Below are 21,271 nucleotides of genomic sequence, written 5' to 3' on the forward strand. Positions count from 1 at the left end.
TTCTGAGGCATCATGAAGAAAACTTTATTATTAGAAAATTCACACCTGTTAGACAAAAATACAGAAGGGAATGCTAAACTTCAATGTATTGGGGTTTTTTTGTTGTTGTTTTTCCACTTTTATACAATTTTATTACTCAAAAATATCTGTAGAAACCGGACAGAATCTGCCTCAGCGGTCCGTCGGTTCGGTTCGGGTCTGTAAAGAGACAGAGAGAGAAAAAACTAAAAAATAAAATTATAAAGGGAACATCCTCTTGAATGACAGAAGTCAGCAGAAGGCAAATTAAAAGGAGAGCAGAGCTGCGTCTTTAATGCAGTTCTGATCTCAGTGCTTGTTACGCAGAGAGGAAGCCTGGCTGTGACGCCGCGGTCGGGGAGGGGTGGCGACTCACCGCGCTCTCAGTAGCGTCTGTAGTAGTGTGGTGGGGGTCCGTAGTGCATGGGCAAGTCCATGAAGGGCGGGTTGTGGTTGTGCTGGTTGTTGTTGTTGTTATTGTTCAGGGGGGGCACGTGCTGCAGCGGGGGCACGTAGGGCGCCGGGGGCAATCGCGGGATGATGATGGGGTGGTAGATCCGGCCCTGAGGCGCCGGTGCCGGCGGGTGGTAGCGGGCGCGAGGGGGGACGAACAGGGGGGCCTGCACCGCCTGGGGGGCGGCGGGCGGGGCGTTGGGATGTGGGGGGTTCTCCAGGGGCGGACCCACACGGGGCCGTTTAGAGTCTTTGATGGCCTCAGGGGGCGGGCCGACCCTCTTCCCTGAATTATCTGACAGAAGAAGAAGAAAATTAGAGATTTATAAGGAGTGATGGCTGGACGAATAAACAGATGAATAGATGTATGACAGATGGACAGATAACTATTTTCTAGAGATGTGCTAATCAGGTTTTTTCCTGCCGATATTGATACCGATCACCCATGAGGGCCGATCACCGATACCGATCACATAATTTTTTTCTTTTAACCATAAACACTACCGATTACATTATGTGGAAAAAGAAACCATGAATTCACCTTAATTTAGACAAAAACTTGTTTTTAATAACTTTTTCCAAGAAGAAAACTAAACAAAACAGGCATTGTGCAAATTGTACTGCTATCAGTAATACTATCTTTAACAGACTGATAACATATGAAGGCTCTGAAGAGGCAAAATAATGCAGAGTCAAAATAAAACCTCTCAACATTGCCAAAAAAATTCAAGTATAAAACTTAACATTCAAAGGCAAATACAGGATCCATTACAATAAACAATCCTGAGTTACTGAATGAAAACTTCCTGATAGCATGGCGGCTAGCTGATTACTGCTAGTTCTGATTGGCTGTTTCTGACTGAGCGGAGTAATTATGCAGAACAGGGAGGAGATCGATTATTTTTTCAGAGATTATCTGTCTCATGTTAGGACAAGGAAAGTCTTAATACGCATGTAAAATGTATTTTTTTAGGTTATATGCTGCAGCTTTAAACAGGTTCGGTGTGAGAGTCATTACCAGGTGGAGCAGAAGCGGCGCTACGTCTGTGAAATAGCGCGGAGCAGCGGTTCAACAGCGAAAACATAACCAGCGTCTTACATCGCTGCTCAAAGACTTAAGAAGACTCATGCTAATCCGGGTGAGTGTTTGTAGCTGTGCGCTGCTTTACCTGCTATCTGATCCTCCATGTGTCTTTTTTACTGCAGTGAGCCTCGATGTAGCCAAACTCCGTCAAGTATGTCATTGTTTTTATGCCGTATTAGCTTCGTTGTGTTGATGCATTTTGACGTGCTTCAATTTTCCACTGCAACACGCAAAATTCCCCATTCACTCAGTGTGTTATAGTTCCACATCGCTTAGTATTTGTTGTTGCGCGTTTGCGCAGTGTGAAGGAAAGAGGAGACCAGCTGCACAGGCAGGCTGAGAAATGAGATGCAGGTGATCGGTTTGTGTGATCGGCAACAAGAGACGGTGATAGGCGATCAACGATCATGCACTTTTTCACGGAAATCGTCCGATTATGATCGGTGACTGATCGATCGGCACACCTCTACTTTTTTCACAATTTCTCTCAACCCTGATGTAATCGCTGCTGCTTGTGCGCTTGTAAAACTTTTTCCTTTCTCTCAGCTTTCTATCAATACATCTGAATAAGGTTTACCAGCTTCTTTAGCTCTGGTCTTATTTTTTTTGAAGTGTAACATATTTAATAACAAGTTTCAATTTTTCAACTAACATAAATGAACTTTTCAGTGAAATCCTAATTCATTCAGACATCAGATTAAATCATCCTGGGAGCCCGGATCTTTTCTCTGCCTTCTTTTAGAAAACAGAGACGCGAAGTCGAGGGAAGCGGCAGAGAAACCCGTCCTTCTGACTGACCTGCACACTTCTTGCTCAGCTCAGCTTCGCCCTCCTTCTGGATCTCCTGGATGATTCGCTCGTCATCTTGCTGCAGAAATAAAACAGAAAGAGCTTCATGTCGGTTCTGGACTAAACCTGCTTCTGCAGCTACCAGGTTCCCCTGTATGACCTCATGATAACATAAAAATAATAATCACAACATTCAACCAAATCAAGAGCATGCTACACATCGTCATGCCAACGTATCAACGCCAACGCCTGGACTCAAATGTCTAGATTTTCAGCAAAAAACAACAAAAAAAAAGGTCTCTGGTGGAAGCTGCTACACCGTCGGTCTGTCTCTTTCTCTCTGTGCGTTCGACAATTTGTGAGACGACACAACAGTTTAAACGGCAGCCGATGTGGAAGAGTATTAAAGAGCCGTTTCAGCTAATTTACTTCAGCTTCTTCTAAAAAGATTAGCCCTGAACGGACTGGATTACGCAATGCTGAAGACGGATCGCACAAACAAAAGCTTGTTAAGTTTCACAATAGTTTCAGAGCTCCGGCATTTTAACCAGACCCAGAGGAGCAGCTCCAGCCTGAAACTCTGACAACCCCCCCCCCAAAAAAAATAGGAAAAATCTGTTAAAAACATTTAAAAACTTAAAAACCGGTGGTGAAACGTTACAATCAGGGTGCAATTTGGCCGATTAAAGATAAAGGATTCTGTCAAAGCACCACAAAGGGCTAAAAACAAAACAAGCAACTACATTGGATAAATGGACTGAACTTATATAGTGCTTTATCCGATCATTTTGACCACTCAAAGCACTTTACACTAGAGTCACATTCACCCATTCGCTCTCACATTTATAAACCGATACGCAGCTCGGTAGGCAACTTGGGGTTAGGCGCCCAGGGGCACATCGACACGTGGCAGGAGGAAGCTGGAATCAAACCTACAACCTTCCGATCGCAAGACGACAACTCTACCCACAGAGCCACAGTCACCTAAATAATGAATGAATAAATAAATAAAAAAAGGTTAAAATAAATATCTATATAAGAAAGTGAGTAAAAAATTAGCAAAAATTAAATGCCTTAAGATCTTTCTTATCACTGATCTTTAGTAAATGAAAAAAAAAAAGTCTGGAAACAAAAGAAATCAAACATTCTTTTAATTTCTCAATTTTCTTTTTTTCTGCAACAATTTAAACCTGAAAAATGACCAAACTAAATTCCAGAGCCTCCAACAAATGGATGGAAAAATATACATATATAATTATATATAAATATAAAAGTCTGTAAAAACAAATAATTTTCTATTTTTTGTTTTCAGAGATTGTCTGGCTTGTGTTTGGTGAAGGTCAGAGGTCAGCCGCCTCCCCTCAGCGTGTCTTCACAGGCCCGACTTTTAATCCCGTCGTTTGGCTTTGTTGCCATGGCGAGCTCCGTGCCAGCTCATTGGCCGGCTGGGAGCTAAATGATGCTTCTGGCTGCCAGAAAAGCTGCAGCCAAGCTGCACTGTGGGTAGCGAGGAGACGGATACCAGGCTAAAAAAAAACAAATAAAAAACGGTGTTAGCGTTCAGACTCACCGTGGGGTCGGTCCAGAGCGAGCATTTGCGACAGTGCCTGCAGGGGGCGCCGGGGGAGCGGGCGTGCTGGCAGAAGTGGTTGTAGCCCGTGATGGGCTCCCGGCACAGGTAGCACATGAAGCTGCCGCAGCGGCATGACATCCGGTTGCAGCCCTCCGACTTCACCAGGCCCGTCCCGCATTTCACGCACTTCCTGACCCGCGCCGCCGTCATCCGCTCCTCGCTGCAGTCAGAACGGCGACATGGTGACGGTTTTCAAAGTGAAGAGAGATCAGAAAGATCGTTTCATCACACAGTCCGCGACCACCCGTGGTTTTTACTTCACAATAACGACGCAGCGTTCGTGCAGGTTCCACCAACTCAAATTTAAGACTTTTAAAGACGTCTATGAATGAAATTTAAGACCTGGATCTTAAATTTTCTATGTTTTCTACAGAAACGTAGAAAAGAAAATCATGTATTTTACATATCAGCACCAAACTTTTTCTTTTGCCTAAAACGCGCGTAGCATTAGCAACAAAAGTGAGCCGGTGGATCAGATGAACCTCGTTCAGTCAACTGGCTATAATTTACACCAGCTAGCAAAGGTTCCATTAGCAGCTAGTTAGCATGAAGCGCCTCAAGTCACAAAACGTAAGAAAGATGTTTGTGTGCGACTCATAGACGGTAGGAGGTTAAATAGTTTTGCTGCAGCAAAATTTAAGATCTGTAACAAACATATTTAAGGCCAACTTGCTTATTTTCTAATTAATTTAAGACATTAGGCCTTATTTATGCATATATACAAATTTAAGACTTTTTTAAGGACCATTGTGAATGCAATTTAGGACCTGAATCACAATGAATATGTGCAAAAGAAAGTTGCATATTTTATACAGTAGTGCCAGACGTTTGTTGCCCAGAAGCTTTGTAGCATCATACAAGTTGGTAACAGAAGAGAGCCAATGGCAAAGTCCAGCGTTGTCCTAACAACCGGTAGTACACTTACCAATCATGGACGCAAAAAAATAATAATCTAGCTAGCTAACTAACAAGGGCTTATTAGCAGCTAGTTAGCGGTATCCTCAACCGCTTCGGATTACAGAATGTAACGAAGATGTCTGTGTGCGACTCAAATTTTTGCCTGACAGAAAAGTCTCCAAGACTTTTCTACATGGAATATATGAGAGTAAATCGTCCTGCCGGGACAGAAATAATAAAATTAAGACATTTTTAAGACCTTAATTTTTAGATGTATGAAGTTGCAGACTCCACTCTTGTGGGAAAGTGCAAAAGCCGTCCTATTATGCGCCTGGTTTCGTCCCGTTACAACAACAGGACGACCGATTCATCTACCAGATCTCTTCCTGTGTCTTTCAGCACCAGGAAGTAAAGCTGCTCCGAAAACAGGAAGTGGCGCCTCCGAGCCTGCTGGGTCGAAAGGAAGCAGCTGGCCCGCCGGCACGGCTGCTTCCCGTAGCGTCGTCCGGGAAACTGATATTGTTTACCCAGCGTCCTCTCCTGCCAGAGAGGGACGGTGAACGGGAAAAAGAGCCGGGACTCGAATCCAAATGCGCACAAAGTGTCAAAATGGGTGGAAAAAACAAAATATCTAGACGAGTAAAAGTTTTTATCACAAGCGTTTGGTTTCCGTCAAGTCGAACGCTGACGAATGCAGGTTCTCTTAACAGAGCGGCTACGATAAGCAGACGTGTGAGGGAACTTACAACAGAACTCTCATGCGGATCTCGTCCCTCTCCAGAACCTGCTCACAGGTTTTTCCCACATGCTGCTTCCACTGGACGTGACACTTCCTGCAGCTCTCCTAAAGGAAAAAAACAAACCACAACAAAAAGCAAAATTAGATGAGAATGGTGAGAAATCAGGGAGAGGAGAACAGATAAATTACAAATTACAGATAAATATTCTCAGCATGCACAGGGCATTAGGTCGGCCTTAGGTTAAAAATATAAGGCTGATTTTGCCCTTTTAAGCTTTTTTTGTGGAAACATTGTATCTAAGATCTCAAATGCTTGACACACATTTAACACAAGGAATGTTTTAACAGGTTGTTTTACTCCTCCGGTATATAGCAGGAATACCGGATGAAAATCTGTCACATTTAGAGGAACTAGAATGTGGAAATCTCGTCTTTTATCTGGTTTTAAATGCAACAACTGCCAGAGATTTTATTAAAATGTGTTTAAATTGGACACTTATGAAATAATATGTTGTCTTATTGATATACTAAGTGTGTGTAACTGCTTTTATGATGAATGTGTTGTTTTTTTTGGTTGTTTTTCGTAATGTTGTGCACTGCAGAAAGAGTAGCCATCGTCACGGCAACGGCTAACGGGGATCCAGATAAACGACGAAAACAATGAGAAGCTGCGACTGAAGCAGCAGGTCAGGAGATTTCTTTCTGTGAAAACGTCTGAAGAGAGTCAAACTGGACAGAGAGAATCTATGAACATCACTTTTCAAGAAGAATTAGGTCTGGACTTTGACTGGGCCGTTCTACCAGATGAAAATGCTTCGATCTATCGTAGCCCTGGTTGTGTCTTCACGGCTGTTGTCCTGCTGTAGGCTGAACCCAGCTTATGTTGCTAAACCATATATTCTTATAGTCAATACGAGTTGATATCGATGATTACTGATTGGTTACTCAACAGGTTGTTGATGTCACTAACTGTGCTTAGCTAGCCTTGAGAGTTTGCGAGATTAAAGCCTTTCCTCTGCCTACAACTCCCAGAATCCTGTGCGGTTCTGGATGGGACTTCAGTGAAATTGTTGAATATTCTACATCTAGACATATTTATCTATCGATATTGACAGATATTATTGATTTAATGTCCAGCTGTATCCGTCCCCCCCTTCCCTTCAGGATGATGCTGCCACTGCCGTGTTTCACTTTGACAGCTTGTTTGCATGTGGGCCAAACAGTTGACCAAATTTCTCCAACATGTTTGCTGAGCTATCAGCTGAAAAAGAAATCCCACCGTGCAAAATCTATATATTTTTCACCTTCCACACCGTCACCTTGGTAACTGTTGCTAAAACCTGCAGTTCCACACCACATGTCATCCATCTTCTCTGACAACTTCCAAATACACGCCAAACCAGAGGCACTGCATTAAGAGCAGCACTCCCACCCATCTGCTCTGTATGCTGCTGCCGTGGTCACTGCAGCACACACCCCATTCGCAGACATCTAGGTGCAGTTTCTTTCTTTTTTTTTTTTTTTTTGCCGCAAACGTTTGTCTGCGGCTGCAGGATGCTCGGTTGCCTAGGAACAAGAACAAACTCCATCCTCCGGCGAGACGGGGCGCCGACACGTGCCCGCCTCGGACGGCTCCCCTCGCCTTGCTAACCCTTAGCTAAGTGGTGCTGCCATAAATATTTGAGTCGCTCATCTAATATTGAAGAGCGCGGCGAACGACAGCTGATGCGGCGGGCCGAGATCCAATCTGACCTTTGCGTGGAGAGGCGGTCACGCCTACGCTCTGCATGCCTTAATCACCGCCTGAGCAGGCGCGTCTGCGCAAATCTGCTTCTCATTTGCGCTAACGGTATTTTTCCCTGACGCGGCTGTGCGGCGCGCAGGTTCAGCCAAAGGGTGAGGAACTGGATTACTGTCGGCGTTTGCAGAAGGAGAGAGACGGAGAAGAAAACAAAAAAAAAGAAGGGGAGGAAACAGGAACCGGTCAGCAGCAGAGAGGAGAGGAAAAAAAACAACAACCAAGATCAAACAAAGAGGGGCAGAAGAGCTAGAGGAGGGGAGGGGAAAAAACAGAAGAGACGGAGTAGAGAAAGATCGCCCCCTAGTGGGTTTACAGAGAGCGAGAAGAAAAGCAACACGAGAGTGAAACCATGCGACTGAAAAGCAGGAAGACACCTGAGCTCTTATAGCGCGGCTAAAAATAACGACGTCAGGGTCCGACCTTCAAGGGGCGTGGCTTCGTCCGCCCCGCAGTGCTTCACCTGTACACTAAAGGTGTGCCAGAAGGTAAAACACATATTCGCTTAAAAAAAAAAAAAACAACAAGGAACCCTGAACTTTTAACAAGCCTCGCCTTCTTTTACTACTTGCTCCAACTCGCCTCTCCTCTCCCTCAGCTCTGCCCCTCCCTACGCCCGGTTTCATTCATATCTTTTCTCCCCTCCCATGCTGCTCTCTGGTGCTGCAGCAGCCCTTATAAGGCAGTGCAGGCCGTCTGCGGCGCTCCCGATTGAGACGGGGCACTGAGGCTGTGAGCGTTTGATTGCTGAAGGAGGAAGGAAGGAAATTTAGAAAACAACGACAAGACGGAGGAAGTGGCGTTTGGAGATCGAACAAGAAGCAAAGAGCCTCTGCTTCACAATTATTATGATGCTGTACGATAAATTGCCCCAGAGGTTATCGCGATAGACGAATATATTGCTGCTTTGAGACCGTTTTCAAGTAAAAGGCAAAACAACACAAGAAAACACTCCCAAACTTTAATTTCTAACGAATATTTAGCAGCATCATTTTAAATGTCTGCTAAACAGAAACAAATAAAATGAATTATGGAGTCTCTGGAAACAAAACAGTCCTTCAAATAAAAGCGGGTCGATGAGACCGGAGACTTTTGTTATCCTGTTTTTGACAGAAAGAGCGAGAGAACAGAGGAAAACAACACATCAGGCAAATGGAAATTATTGAGCTCCTTTTAATTTGTCATGGAATGAAATTATTTATTGTGACAATTATGCACCCAGTTAGTGTAAATTATGCATTAAAAAAAAAGTTCAAGAGCTAAAAGTAGACTGTAAAGTTCCACACGTTTGTGTTGATGGTTCTGACATCAAATAAAAAGGCCCAGACACATGTGGATCGCATTAAACACACACACACACACACACACACACACACACACACACACACACACACACACACACACACACACACACACACACACACACACGGGAATCTGGGTCAAAACAGAGCCAGACCGTTTCAAAATGATGTTAGCAGCTTCCCCAACCAGTAAGAAACCAGAGAATGAGAGCCGGCCAATGGGGGGCGGCTGGGTGGGCGGGGCTTAACAGAAGCGTGTTAGTTACATAACCTCTTGTGGGACCACATCGGACCAACCTGGAACCGGTCCCTGCATCTGTTTAACGGACTCCAGGTGTTTATGTGTGTGTGAAGCAAACAACTAAACACACCCTCGTGTTTTTACACACAACAAAGAAGAAGTCCTAGGCCAGAGCTCGCTGCCAAGAAGGAACAAAAAAACAAAGCCTAAAACTGACAGAGCCTGCGGTTCTCTCTGAGCCCTTCCCAGCTGCTGGAACTGTTAAAGCATGGCAATTAGCGATGAATCAGAACCAAAGAAGAAGTCTGCCGAACTTTTTCTGCTCTGGATCAGGAGTGAGCAAGCCGGGCAGGAAACCCAGCTTGTGCAGGAGAATCAGTGAACCTCTGGCTCCACCTAGAGGCCGAATACGGTAAACGCCGTGGATCACTTCTTCCTACACGGATCACCTGACTGCTGTTCTACACACATACGCAGCTGCAACTAAATGTCAGAATCGTGCAAGGCGGAAAAAAAGCAAAAGGGAAACTAAGACGTCGTACAATTTCGGTTTCACCTCGGATCACCTGGGGACGTTCCCGTGGAAACAACCTGTGATACTGGAGGTGGAGGTGCACCTGCAGGCCTTTTTAGGATGTGTCTCAACCAGATTAACGTGTCTGGATTAGAATCTGAGTCTGTTCTTTTGTTCCTCTGAAGTTCCAGCTCAGTCAAACTGTAAACGGCAACCTTTCACCCCAGACTCTCCACTGGATTAAGATCTAGTTCATCCTAACATAAGATTACATTTTAATCCAAGCTAGTCAAAACAAAACAAAACAACCCCACACCCACAAAAAACTGCAGAGCTGCAACTATCACATATTTTAGTAATCGAACAACTGGATAAAAATATATTAGAAATACATTAAAAGACGCAAATAAACAAGCAATTCCCTTCTTAAAATAACTAAATATATTCTTGCCTAAAATGCAACAGCATAGCGCTCCTTATAGTCCACTCTTGATCATTTAAAGATCAATCGATTCTTTTTTGCATTAACCAATTAATAATTGGACAGAAAAAGGTACTTAAAAGCAGATTTTATTTCTTTACCAAATTTAAACCAGGAGGAGCAAAAGTAAGATGTGTAAACATATTTACATTAAAAAAGTTTTTTTTAATCTTAAATGAAAAATGTTTATATTTGTTGTAGTTTTGGCTCAATTACTGCTCTGAGAATGCTGTTCTTCCAAAAAATAAAAAAGAAAAGACCTTTTTTGAGTCGCTTAACGATTAATTAATGGCTAAAATATTTGACGATTATATCAATAATTGATTAATCACAATTAATCGTTTCAGCCCTAAAAAAATAAAAGATGTCCAGTTTGTTCTCTAACAAACCCCTGAGGCCTTCACAGAACAGAGGCCAACTATTACCAACGTCTGACGGAATTTTATTGTTGGGATCAGAGTAAAGGGGGACGAGTTCGAACACTATTATGTGACAATTATGACGATTTTCTGCTGGTTTATGACATTAAACACTGAAATTGGTCAATCTAACATGTAAAAAGGTGAAAAAGTTTAAGTGGTCTGACAAAAAAAACTTGCGTAACTAACAATTATTGAAAAAAAACTAAAAAAGCACAGTAAGTAGCTATTACCTAACAGAGGCCTGGCCCTTTTAACCCAACGCCACGAAGTAAAAAAAACACACTTTTAGGACAGATGCAAACAATGTTCTCTTATTCAATAACAGAGAAAATAGTTTGTGGAGGAGACGTAACTGTGGGAGACATTCCCACCAGCAGAAAGCCGAACTGACCGAGAGCAAAACACCAGGGCTGTGATTATGTCGCAAGAATGACAACTGGCGGCATATTTGTGAGTTTCTGTCACTTTCTTTCTCACAAACAATAAAACATTTCACTGGAATTCCTGTGATAACCTCACCAGACAAAAAGCCACACACACACACACACACACACACACACACACACTTCTTGCATTCCTGAGACAGGAGGAAAAGATGCAGAGATAAAAAAAGAAAAAGAAAAAAGAAAACGGAGGAAGAGAGGGGAACCGTTTCTCTCTTTTTCCTCCAGCAGGCGTCTCGTTAATCACTCTCTGATTGGACCGGTGTAATTTATGACGGCTAGAATCAGAGTCTGGACTTTGATTTTCATGAGAGGTTTGCGGAGGTAGAGGCAGGTGGACTGACCTTGCGGCAGCGTGGGTTGGGGCAGCTAAACAGAGACATGTCTTTGTCCAACAAGGCCGGGAAGTTACAAAACGGACACCTGCGAGAGCCGAGAACAACGGAGAGAGAGAGAGACGGGTCAGGAAGTGAGAAAACCAGACACATTTGTTGCAGTTCCTTCTTCGGGGTCCGGCCGCACAAAGCGCCTCACCTCACTAACTCGTCGGCGCAGGTGGCCGCCACTGCCTCCTCCGCCTGCCTCTCGTTGTATTTGCACAGGATGTTGTCGGGGAGGACCTTCTGCAGCTCGCACATGGGGTAGGAGCACGGGCAGCCGTCCTCCATGCAGCTCAGCTCCGACTAAAACACGCACACAAAAAAAACACACACACACACACTCCTGAAGTCACAAATGTGCCGTTACTAAAAACAGTTTTAACAAGAAGTACAGTCTCTTTCACATCATTTTTGTTTCAGTAAGACACACAAAACCTCAAAATATCCTGAAATTTCTGACGGCCACATAAGAACACTTCAAGGCCGCGGAGACGTCATCACGTTCTACTGAAGCCAGAGACGAGCTGTACCTTGCCGGAGCCGAACACGGCCTCCTGGGCATATTTAACCAGGCACTCCTTGCAGAACAGGTGTCCATCCGAGCACTGCGTCATCTTCTCAAAGGCAAACTCCCCGTAGCAGCAGCCGCACTCGATCAGCTGACCGTCCTGTGGAGAGAACAAGCCTTCGTTTACCAACACAAAACGCCAAACTGCGGCGCTCGACAACATCCTGATAGAAAAACAAGAGGAAATATTTGAGAACAAATTCATTTTTTAAGAAAATAAAAAAATGAGAGAGGTCAACATACAAAATAATAATTTGACAGAGTTATAGATATAGGAGCTCTTATGTGACGTTGTTTCCCATTTACACTTTTAAGTATTTTTCCAACAGATGCTGAACACTGTTAAGCTGGATACAGAGCTGTGCTCTTGTGGTAACGGTGAACTCTTTTTTTTTTTAATGGTGTTTAGTTTTTAACCCACTTATCCTGAGAAGTGCCTTCGGGATGACTTATCCGTACATCATCTGTTCAGAACAATATGAACAATATGATGGTTAAAACGTAACTTCTGATAGTTTTTTTTTTACCTATTCTTGGAAATCTGGGAAGCGCAAAACAGAGGCATGAAAGTAATCTTGTTTAAAAATGTGTCCTATTGAACTTTCTGAAAACCGAGGTCGTCTTTTTCTCACTTCGCCGTTTCAAAGTAACAGAACGCTAAAGACGTGGCGTCCCGTATCTGAAACAAACGCACACTAAACGCAGCAGCAACTTTGTCACACAAAACAGAGTGACCACAGTAAAGCAACCAGGAACCGTTTGGTCAAATGAGGCACTGGGTTGTAGCAAATAAAGTCAGTCGAGCTAAAATATGCAGCTCATACCTTCTTGTATTCATCTTCGTTGACCTGGAGAGCAAGGAGGAAGTCTTCGTGCTGGAGACAGAGATGGATTATTATTATTATTATAATATTATTATATTATTATTATAATATAATATTATATATTATTAGCAGGGGCACTTATATTAAGCAATTTGATCAATTCTGTTGTATAGTTGACAGCTTTGGAGCCAAAATACTGCGTAAATATGTTGCGTAAACTGAAATACGGTAAGTAAAACAAAAATGGGCCAAGAACTGAACCTTGTGGAACCTCATTATGGTCTCTTTACTTAGGGTTTTTATGTCACTGATGTTCGTTATAGCAGCAATAGACCGTGAAAGGTAAAAGGTAAAAAAAACCTTAACATAAAAAGAAATGAAGCGCCATTAATAGTCCAGAAAACAGGTTTGTGTACCTCTGCCCACTCCTTGGCCTTCTGCTGGTAGAACGTCAGCTCCTTTTGGACAGAACCTTCCAGGTTGTTGTACGTCCTGCAGTAGCGCCGGTCATTCTCCAGAAAATACATCCTTCTGTCCAACTTGTAAGAACCTGGGGTGCAAACGGGGACGCCCGTCAAACTGAGAACCCGTTTTTCAGTTCGTGTTGCGACTTATTTAATCGGCAAGAAAGAATGCACGCCGTCCTGCACAACTGATGAGCGAGGCTGTGAAAACGATAATTATCCTTACCGTGCTCAAAGTGAAAATCGATGTAGCAGCGCTCCGACGAGGTCCTGCTCCGTCGCCTCTTTCCGGACGGGTCACCGGATTCCTGCCACTTCTTCAGAGCTTCACATAAGGCCTGGCAAAAAATACAAACCCCCATGTGATGGAGATGAAACGGGCTACAGGCGAGGTGGGAAGTAGGAATAGAGCAGCAGTGGTACCTTGCGTGTGATTGCATAGTGTCCCTTCAGGGCGTTCAGGGCCCATTTGATGTCCTGACAGCTGAGCATCCTGAAGTCTGCCATCAGCAAGTCAGCAGCCTGCATGATTACCATGGGCCCCACCGTGCTCAGCTTGGCGTAGTCGAACAGGTCCTCGGTCACCTGAAGGAATAAAAATACGTGGCCTTTATTCTCAGACAAGTGACTGACGCGCAAACAAACTCACGGAAAACAAGTGGGGTGAGCGATTTCTCCTTTAAACTGCATTTCCCCCTCTGTGCTTAAAGTATAGTTTGGATTTTTCTAAATCGCACTGCAAGAGAATCTTTATTTTCCTTTACCAGGAGTGCCAGAAAGCAATGGAAGATGCTGAAAATTTACCTAAATAGCAAAAACAATTAATTTTCTTAATGAAACCTAATTTTTTCCAGATTCAGAGGAAGTACTGTAATCAGTGACAGCTTCTGCACACAATGAACTAAACAGCAGCAGTACCTTTTTTATTATTTTATTTATTAATTTATTTTATTGTATTATTTCTAAGGAACCAGCAGCTTTTTTATTTACTGTTTTTTTAAAAAGACAGCAGTACTTTTCTTTATTATTTATTTTTCTTGACTTGTTTTTTATTATAATTTTTTTTAAGACATCAGCACCTTAATTATTTATTTCACTTTTTAAATATTCTTTTAAAGACAACATGAATGTAATTTGTAGTTTATTTTTGTTCTTTATTTTTATGTTTTAATTCTCTTTGTAAGACAATGCAGGGTGCTGAGCTGTTCCTATTGGCTGATGCCAAAATCAAACAGCAGTACTGGACCACCAGTCGGTTTTCTGGAACAAAGGTTTTGATGTTTGAGTCCAGCGACTGAAATCCCACATGAAGTGGAACCTTCTGGAGGGGAGGGCTAACAGAGCGGCACCCACCTCCGCCTGCACGTCTCCAGACTCCAGCAGGATGCTGGTGGGAGCGGCTGTGGCTGCAGCCGCCTCCCTCCTCGGATACTCTGGATTCTCCAGCAGCAGGTTGCAGATCCTTCGACCGGAACGACGCAGAGTTTAAATTATTTCACACCAGGGCAAAAAAGAACGTAGGGGCGAATTCTCATAAATTAATTATTTATTATTCCTACAATAGAAATGTAAATGCTTCTTACACATTCAAGTCTTTCACATTATTCCTCAGGATCAGTTCTGCTACATACGCTTCCTGGACATCAGGGAGTAAATCCAGCTGGAGGAGAGACAGAGAAACGGATGATATGTCACGGTCCTAGTCAAAGTAGTGCAGAAATGTCGATATGAAAGAAAAATAACGCATGAAGTTCAACTTCTGAAAGAAAAAGAAAAATCTTAAATGTGGTATTCATTACCATTTATTCTGATGCCCCAAAAAATGAAAAAAAAAAATTAAATAAATCTGCCTTCAGATGTTACCTGATCATTAAATGGAGTCCAGCTGTGTGGGATTTAACCTCAATATAAATCCAGCTACAATGACGTCACTGTGTCCCCACTGTAAAGCACCGTGGCGGTGGAGTCATGCTGTGGCCATGCATTTCTTCACCAAATATGGAGAAATTTTGTATATTTCCCTTCAAGCAAATCTCCACCATCCACTTCAATTTGAATGGAGAGTCTCTATGTTCACGTCTCACCTCGGATTGTCTGTTGGCTTTAAGATTTGGACTTTGACTGGACCATTTTAACAGGAAGATATTCATTTACAATATGAAAAAAAAAATTGTTATGACAATTAACTGCACAACTTTCTCACAAGGATCTTTCCTTACACCAAGGACACAGATTTTCTGTCTCATAATGTGACAATTTGAACAAATATGTAATCATCATCTTTTAGTAAAAGCTACGAACTGCAGCTTTAATGGACATGAATACTTTCGGGGTATTAAATGGTTGCTGGGTGGAGTAAAGTGTGTGAGATACTCACAACTCCAGTGATGAGGGCTCTAACGTGAGGCTGCTGGTCCAGTCCGCCCTGCGGCGCTGAGGGTCCGGGTCTGGCGTCCTCTATCTGGGGAACGGCCTCGGGTGCAGGGGGTACGGCCACCAGAGCCGGCGCTGGATTTACCTGCTCTGGGTTTGGGGCCAGGACGAGCCCGGCAGCCCCTCCTCCGTCGTGGGGCACCGGCAGGTTGACCGGCCAGACTTCGTGGGCGGGCGCCGCCGCCACCGCCACGGAGGCCTGTGGCGGGGGATCCGGGACGGCCTCCGCTGGCGCCTGGCTCCCCAAGATGATCCGGTGGCCTGCCTCAGGAGGACCTAATCTCTCTGGGGCGGCGGCGATTAGAACCGCGGGCGGGACAACGGGCGCGGCTTGAGGCGCCTGGGCGGGGGCCTGGGCCAGGGGCTGCGGCTCGATCTGGACCAGATTGCCCTGCGGCTGATTGTGTGAAAGGAAGTTCATGGGCCGCTGCTGCGGCTGCGGCTGGGTTATGAGCGCTGACGCCCGGATGCTGGGCGGCTGCGGAAACACGACCAGGCTCATCTGGAAGACCTTGTGCTGCGCAGACGTGCCCGGCTGCGGCTGAGTCCGTGCGTGCGCAGACGACATACTGGCCTGAGTACTGTGCGCTACTGCTGCGCGTCCGCTCGTACTCGCTGTCTCCTGAGGCTTGGCGGAGGAACACGCCGCGGTTGCGGCTTCACATCGCTGATGCTGCGGTACACACGCCGAGGGGCAGAGGAGGGATCCGGACGTACTCGGCGTCTCTTCAGGCTTGGCGGAGGAACACGCCCCAGTTGCAGCTTCATGTCTCTGACGCCGCAGTACGCACGCCGAGGGGCCCAGGAGGAGTCCCGACGTGCTTGGCTGAACCTGAAAAACGGTGGCTCTCCCAGACGGCTTAGAGGTAGACGGAGTGTCGGCGGGACGGGCCGGCGTGTTGTCCCGGAACCGCATGAACGCGGGGTGCTTTGGCTGAAGCTGTGCGGGCAACGCCGGGGTGGGGAGCGCAGCGGTCGACGTGTGTGTTGCCGGCTGGTTCGTCCTGATGTCTCTGGAGGTAGAGGCGGCGGAGCCCAGGTCCCCGGCGGCGGCCGTCTCGCTGCTTTGACCCGGGTTGTGTAAGATCCCGCTCCATTTGGCTGCTTGGCGGATTATGTCCCTGCGTGCCGGAAGCGGTACCTGCAAGAAAATCACAACCACAATAAAGCTACAAAGGGAAAATGCTACATAAGCAGAAAAAAACCCTAAAACATTAATCAAAGAAAAAGTGAGATAAAGCGTCTGATGGACATGTCAGTCACCTCTAGTATGCTGACGTCGTCGTCATCGCCATCGTCTGGGACTAAAACAGGACTGCCGGGTAAAAAGGTCACTGGCTCTTCATCCGAGTCGTCGGAAATGGTGATGAACTCCTTCTGACCCGCACGAGAGCCTGTGCACACACACACAGACACGCGCACACGCACACAACCAAACCGCTGGATCAATAGCAAACATAGCACACTAAACGCTAGACAACAATCCGCAGTGGGTTGATCATAGCTGTCAAAAGAACTGAGCAATAATTAATCAATTACAAAAGAATTAAGTGATGTACAGCCACACATTTCTAAACATAAACACAAAAATCTGTCAAAATCTTGCAGCTAATCTACAGATCTTTACACCAGTTGGTTTGGATGGATTGTTTATGAAAATAGAAAACTGGATATCAATATTTGTTTTATGATCTGAAAATGGATTTTTGTCCCCCCCAAAATACCAAAAACAAATCAGTAAGGACACAAATACGTTCCAAAGGTAATGCCTGTGTGGCAGAAATCACCTTGTCAACGTCACCCTGAATACACCATCCTCACTGTGAAACACGGTGCTGGAATCGTCATGCTAAGGGCCGTAATTGTCTCTCACAGATTAGGATCTTAAAATAAGCAGCACGTGTCTTTTATTAAACCGGTTTATTCCTTTCATTTTCATTTCTTTGTCACTGACTACTTTTACACAAAAGAAGAGCAGATCGTTTAACTTGGGTGAACAGAGGAAGCACTCTCAGAAGAATTACTGACCCCATATCCTGTTCTTGTTGCTACTATTTTATAAACTAAGAACTTAGAACAAATTGCCCTAAAAACATTAAAGTAATGTCACATTTTTCCTTTATTAAACGTCTGTTTTGGATTTAAAAATGATTTACAGATGCAATTCCTACAGATATCACACAATGTAAGCAATTTGTTTGATTTTAATAAAAATAATTAAAAGGTTATTGTTTATTCATTTATTTTTTTCAACTTGACTTTGGCTCAAATTGCAAAAAATCTTCAAAAGGCGGCACTAAACACGCAGCAGATTCAGGGTTTCCCCCAGTGTTTTATCAGCCTGGCGGGCCACCAGGCTTTTGATGTTCCCCCACCAGGCTTAACATCGATTATTTATTTGTCTTTTTAAAATGTCTGCATTTTTTAAGACCTTATAGTTGGTGTTCAGGTGTTACTCTTCCAATAACACATAATTAGTGATATTTTCAAATTTCCTGTCAACTTTAAACATTTTTTAACTCAAAAACACGACGGGCCGCTGGATGAATGACTGCCCTGGCACCCAACCACCGGGCTTAGCATGTTTTCTGGGGGAAACCTTGAGATTCATTTGCTGAAATGGCCTAGTGAAAGTCAAGACATACGTCTAACTAAGAGCCTAATAACTGAGGTCCACAGACAAAAGCATGAAACACAGAAAGCATGCATTCTAGGGCTGTGTAACAATATCGATTTTGCGATATATATCGATATTTTCTTTTCTAGAAAAAAATCGATATTCATCCGCAAGTATCATAACACCCAACTGTCACCTTGCTCACACACTGCTTGCTTCGCCAGGACAGTGATTAGGTCATCAGGCTTAGAGTGATTTCTTCAGATGTTAAGTGTCAAGGATAAAAATGGTATCAAACTATTCAGAGCAGGTACTTGGTGCACTTTATTTACTTTACAAATGCATGTAAGCTACAGTTTGTACTGTTTCAATTAAAAGAAACATGTTTTCTCACCACTTCTTTGATTCATTTTGTCCAGCTGTCGACTTTAAGTCTGTGTCCATGTCCAACCAGAGCCAGGTATTGTGTAGTTGGTGCTTTTAATCAGTTTTCAGTTAAATTAATTCAATCCAACTCTATAACAGTCGCAAAATGTCACCAAAATCACTCTGTCCCTCTAAAATCTTTCAGAAAATTGTAAAAGTGTATCGAATTGTATTGTTTGCTGAATATCACAATATACATCGTATCGTGAGCAGAATATCGTGTATCGTATCGTGAGATTATTGTATCACTACAGCCCTAATGCATTCAGCAATTTTTTTTCCCCTTTTTGTTGTTGTAATGTGACAAAATGTGATGCAGTGCATGTCAGTGATGAGTCCCACCTTGGCTCCGGTGCACGTTGAAGCTGGCCAGGTGGATGACATCATCATCATTTCCATCGGCCATTGTGAAGCAGCACTAACCAGCTCACACCGACAGTCACTGCCCAGTCAGTAGCATCTACAAAAACACACACAGAGAGAGCTGTCATCATAAGGGTTAAGCAGTATCATCTTTCTCCCTTCCCTCTGTGAAAGTTGGATCATCAGAAATGCAGGTTCCTGTCCAGTGACTGTGGATATATAGCGGTAAGCAACATGAGTCACACTCTGGATTATAAATGCAGGCAGAATTTCCCTAAAATCCACCAGTTGGTTTCATTTTTAATGCACCATTTGTTGCCCTAACATGTATATGTCAGGCAAAGAATAAAAAGGGCGAATTTTCAGGTCTGCAATGGTCAAACTTTGAGATTTAAGAGGTAAACAAATCATCTATTACCAGGAAATCACATGTTGGCAGTGAAACAAGAGCAACCCCAAGCCCCTTATTAAAATGAACACTGATAGCTAATCCTAAAGTTGATTGTTTACCTGACCCCTGGTTACCGCTTTCCGTACATTTCTGTTAGCTTTGACACAGGGTGCGACTATTTTAGTCCAGCACGCGCTCAAATATGCTTTAAATCAATCTAAATCTCACGTGTAGTTGAGATATTTCTCGCCAACAGCAGGAGCTGAGAGTGCTGCTGTAGTTGCTCCAAGTAGCTACGCTGTGTTAATCGCACTGACATCAGCTCCGACACAGCCACGACACTAAGAACATTGAGACTGCAGCTTTTTAAAAACAAACAGGCCACTTATCGTCAATCTTTTCGGCTCTATTCGGCGTCGCTTTACTCGATGTGTTTTAGCACGCCTGGCTAACTAGCTACAAGGGTAACTAGTTAGCTGACAGAAGTCAGGATTTTTCTTTAGTCACTAGCAGCGCTTCAAATCAGTCGCATAAGGAGTAAACCCCGGTTTTTTCTTAATAAAGAAAACCCCACAAAATAAAAAGGTTGAATACCGTAGCTTTGTCGTGGATAACCACTAAAAATCCTGGTGGTCTGTCTCCTTGATAGGCTCTATATCCGTGTAGCTTTATCGGTGAGAAACTGCCAAAACATGAAGAAGCGTCTACGTCCTCCTGCTGGATTTTGGGAAATGTAGTCTTTAAGACGTGCCGAGCTTTTCACTTGTACAGAGAGGCTATCGGAAAGGGAAGATCAAGCAAAAGTGTAATGTTTTGCTAAATTGAAATACTTTTCTTCTTTCCACCCGAGTAAGCTCAATAATTATATATAGATATAAGTGATAAAGACTTAAAAAATTACTAAAACTACTTCTAGAATGGAAATAGGATAAAGTTTTGGTTTCCAAGGTATTTGGAAAATACCCCAAAAATTCAAATCTATTTTATATACATTTTACACAATAGAGCAGCACAAATAAATTCACGGGGAAGGAAGAAATTGAAACATGATTAACTTTTTTCCCCCCCACGAATAGAAATCTGAAAAGTGTGGCATGCATTTGAATTCAGCCACTCTGAATCCTTACTGTGTTGCTACTACAACTGCAGGTTTGTCACAGCATGTCTCTACCAGCTTTACACACCTGGACACAACACATTTTTGTTCATCCTTCACAGTTCAGCCAGTTTGGACGAAATTAACTCAAACCATTTTAAGACCTAAATTTTAGATATATAAATGCAAAACCTTTTAAGGATGCGCGTAGACGTTGTTCAATAGTAATGTTACTTTAGCCAGAGTCCTTCTGTCTCCCTAGACCAGCATTGGGTTATCCGGGCATTTTAGCAGAGCTGGTCTTCCTGATTAGCTTATCTAAGCCATAGCTGCTGTTTTAACGGAAAGCTCCATAGAAGATGACTGATAACACTAAAGTCAAAGAGGGTCTTTAGAAGCGCCCCCTCGTTAATTAGAAATTTAGATGGGAATAAATGTAAAATAAGGTAAAAGGGAATTGTTTCAGAGATTTTAGTTTTTAGCATTTGTAGTTTATTAAGAAGAACGGGTGTTTTGGGAAGATTTTAGTAGTAAAAGCATCTGATCCATACACCAATCTGGAAGGTGGTGGTTGTTTGTCAACCGCCATAAAAAAGGAAGAAATGCCCTCTGCAGTCCACAAGACCTCAGCAGGTAGAGAGCGCTTCAGTGTTTGCCGAGTCCTGTCCAGGTGTGCCAGCTCACCTATAGATTTAGCTGCTGAGCTTGAGCAGTGAAAGACACAGGTGCACTTGAGTCTTTGTGAGGTGCGTGCCAGTTGGGTGGAGACGGTGAATGCATCCAAAAGTGTTGGATTTGCTGACATAACTTGTATAAAAAAGGACAGCTTTTTATAATGAATTTAAGACATTTTAAAGATGCGTGGACCCTGTGTTATCTTGACTTACATGCCACAC

General features: G+C 43.6%; 1 protein-coding gene across 2 annotated transcripts; it reads right to left on the reverse strand.

The window, feature by feature from the left end:
- On the reverse strand, positions 1–20,026 carry rnf216 (ring finger protein 216). 2 transcript variants are annotated; one of them, XM_081609766.1, is made up of 18 exons: positions 19,874–20,026; positions 18,868–18,985; positions 16,746–16,876; positions 15,427–16,623; positions 14,633–14,709; positions 14,403–14,511; positions 13,473–13,634; positions 13,276–13,387; positions 13,002–13,135; positions 12,586–12,636; positions 11,724–11,861; positions 11,348–11,496; positions 11,158–11,236; positions 5,621–5,718; positions 3,915–4,137; positions 2,354–2,423; positions 395–766; positions 1–198 (listed from the first exon to the last, which is right to left on the reverse strand). In XM_081609766.1, the coding sequence occupies exons 2-17, from the start codon at positions 18,929–18,931 to the stop codon at positions 402–404; spliced, it is 3,159 nt and encodes a 1,052-aa protein (XP_081465892.1). In that variant the 5' UTR covers positions 18,932–18,985; positions 19,874–20,026; the 3' UTR covers positions 1–198; positions 395–401. The 2 variants fall into 2 exon arrangements, with proteins under 2 accessions (XP_081465892.1, XP_081465893.1); XM_081609767.1 differs by lacking the exon at positions 19,874–20,026 and adding an exon at positions 19,508–19,633.
- Between the last annotated feature and the right edge of the window lie 1,245 nt (positions 20,027–21,271).

This window comes from Poecilia reticulata, chromosome 8 (genome assembly GCF_904066995.2).
Source record: "Poecilia reticulata chromosome 8, P_reticulata-male-v2, whole genome shotgun sequence".
Lineage (NCBI taxonomy): Eukaryota > Metazoa > Chordata > Actinopteri > Cyprinodontiformes > Poeciliidae > Poecilia > Poecilia reticulata.

Bases quoted from the DNA above. Each gene is read 5' to 3' on its own strand.
- rnf216 (XM_081609766.1), bottom strand. From the start codon at position 18,931: ATGGCCGATGGAAATGATGATGATGTCATCCACCTGGCCAGCTTCAAC. The intron at 16,624-16,745 runs GTGACTGACATG...ATTTTCTTGCAG, and splicing joins ACGACGTCAGCATACTAGAG to GTACCGCTTCCGGCACGCAG. The intron at 13,635-14,402 runs GTGGGTGCCGCT...TTATTCCTTCAG, and splicing joins CTGGAGACGTGCAGGCGGAG to GTGACCGAGGACCTGTTCGA.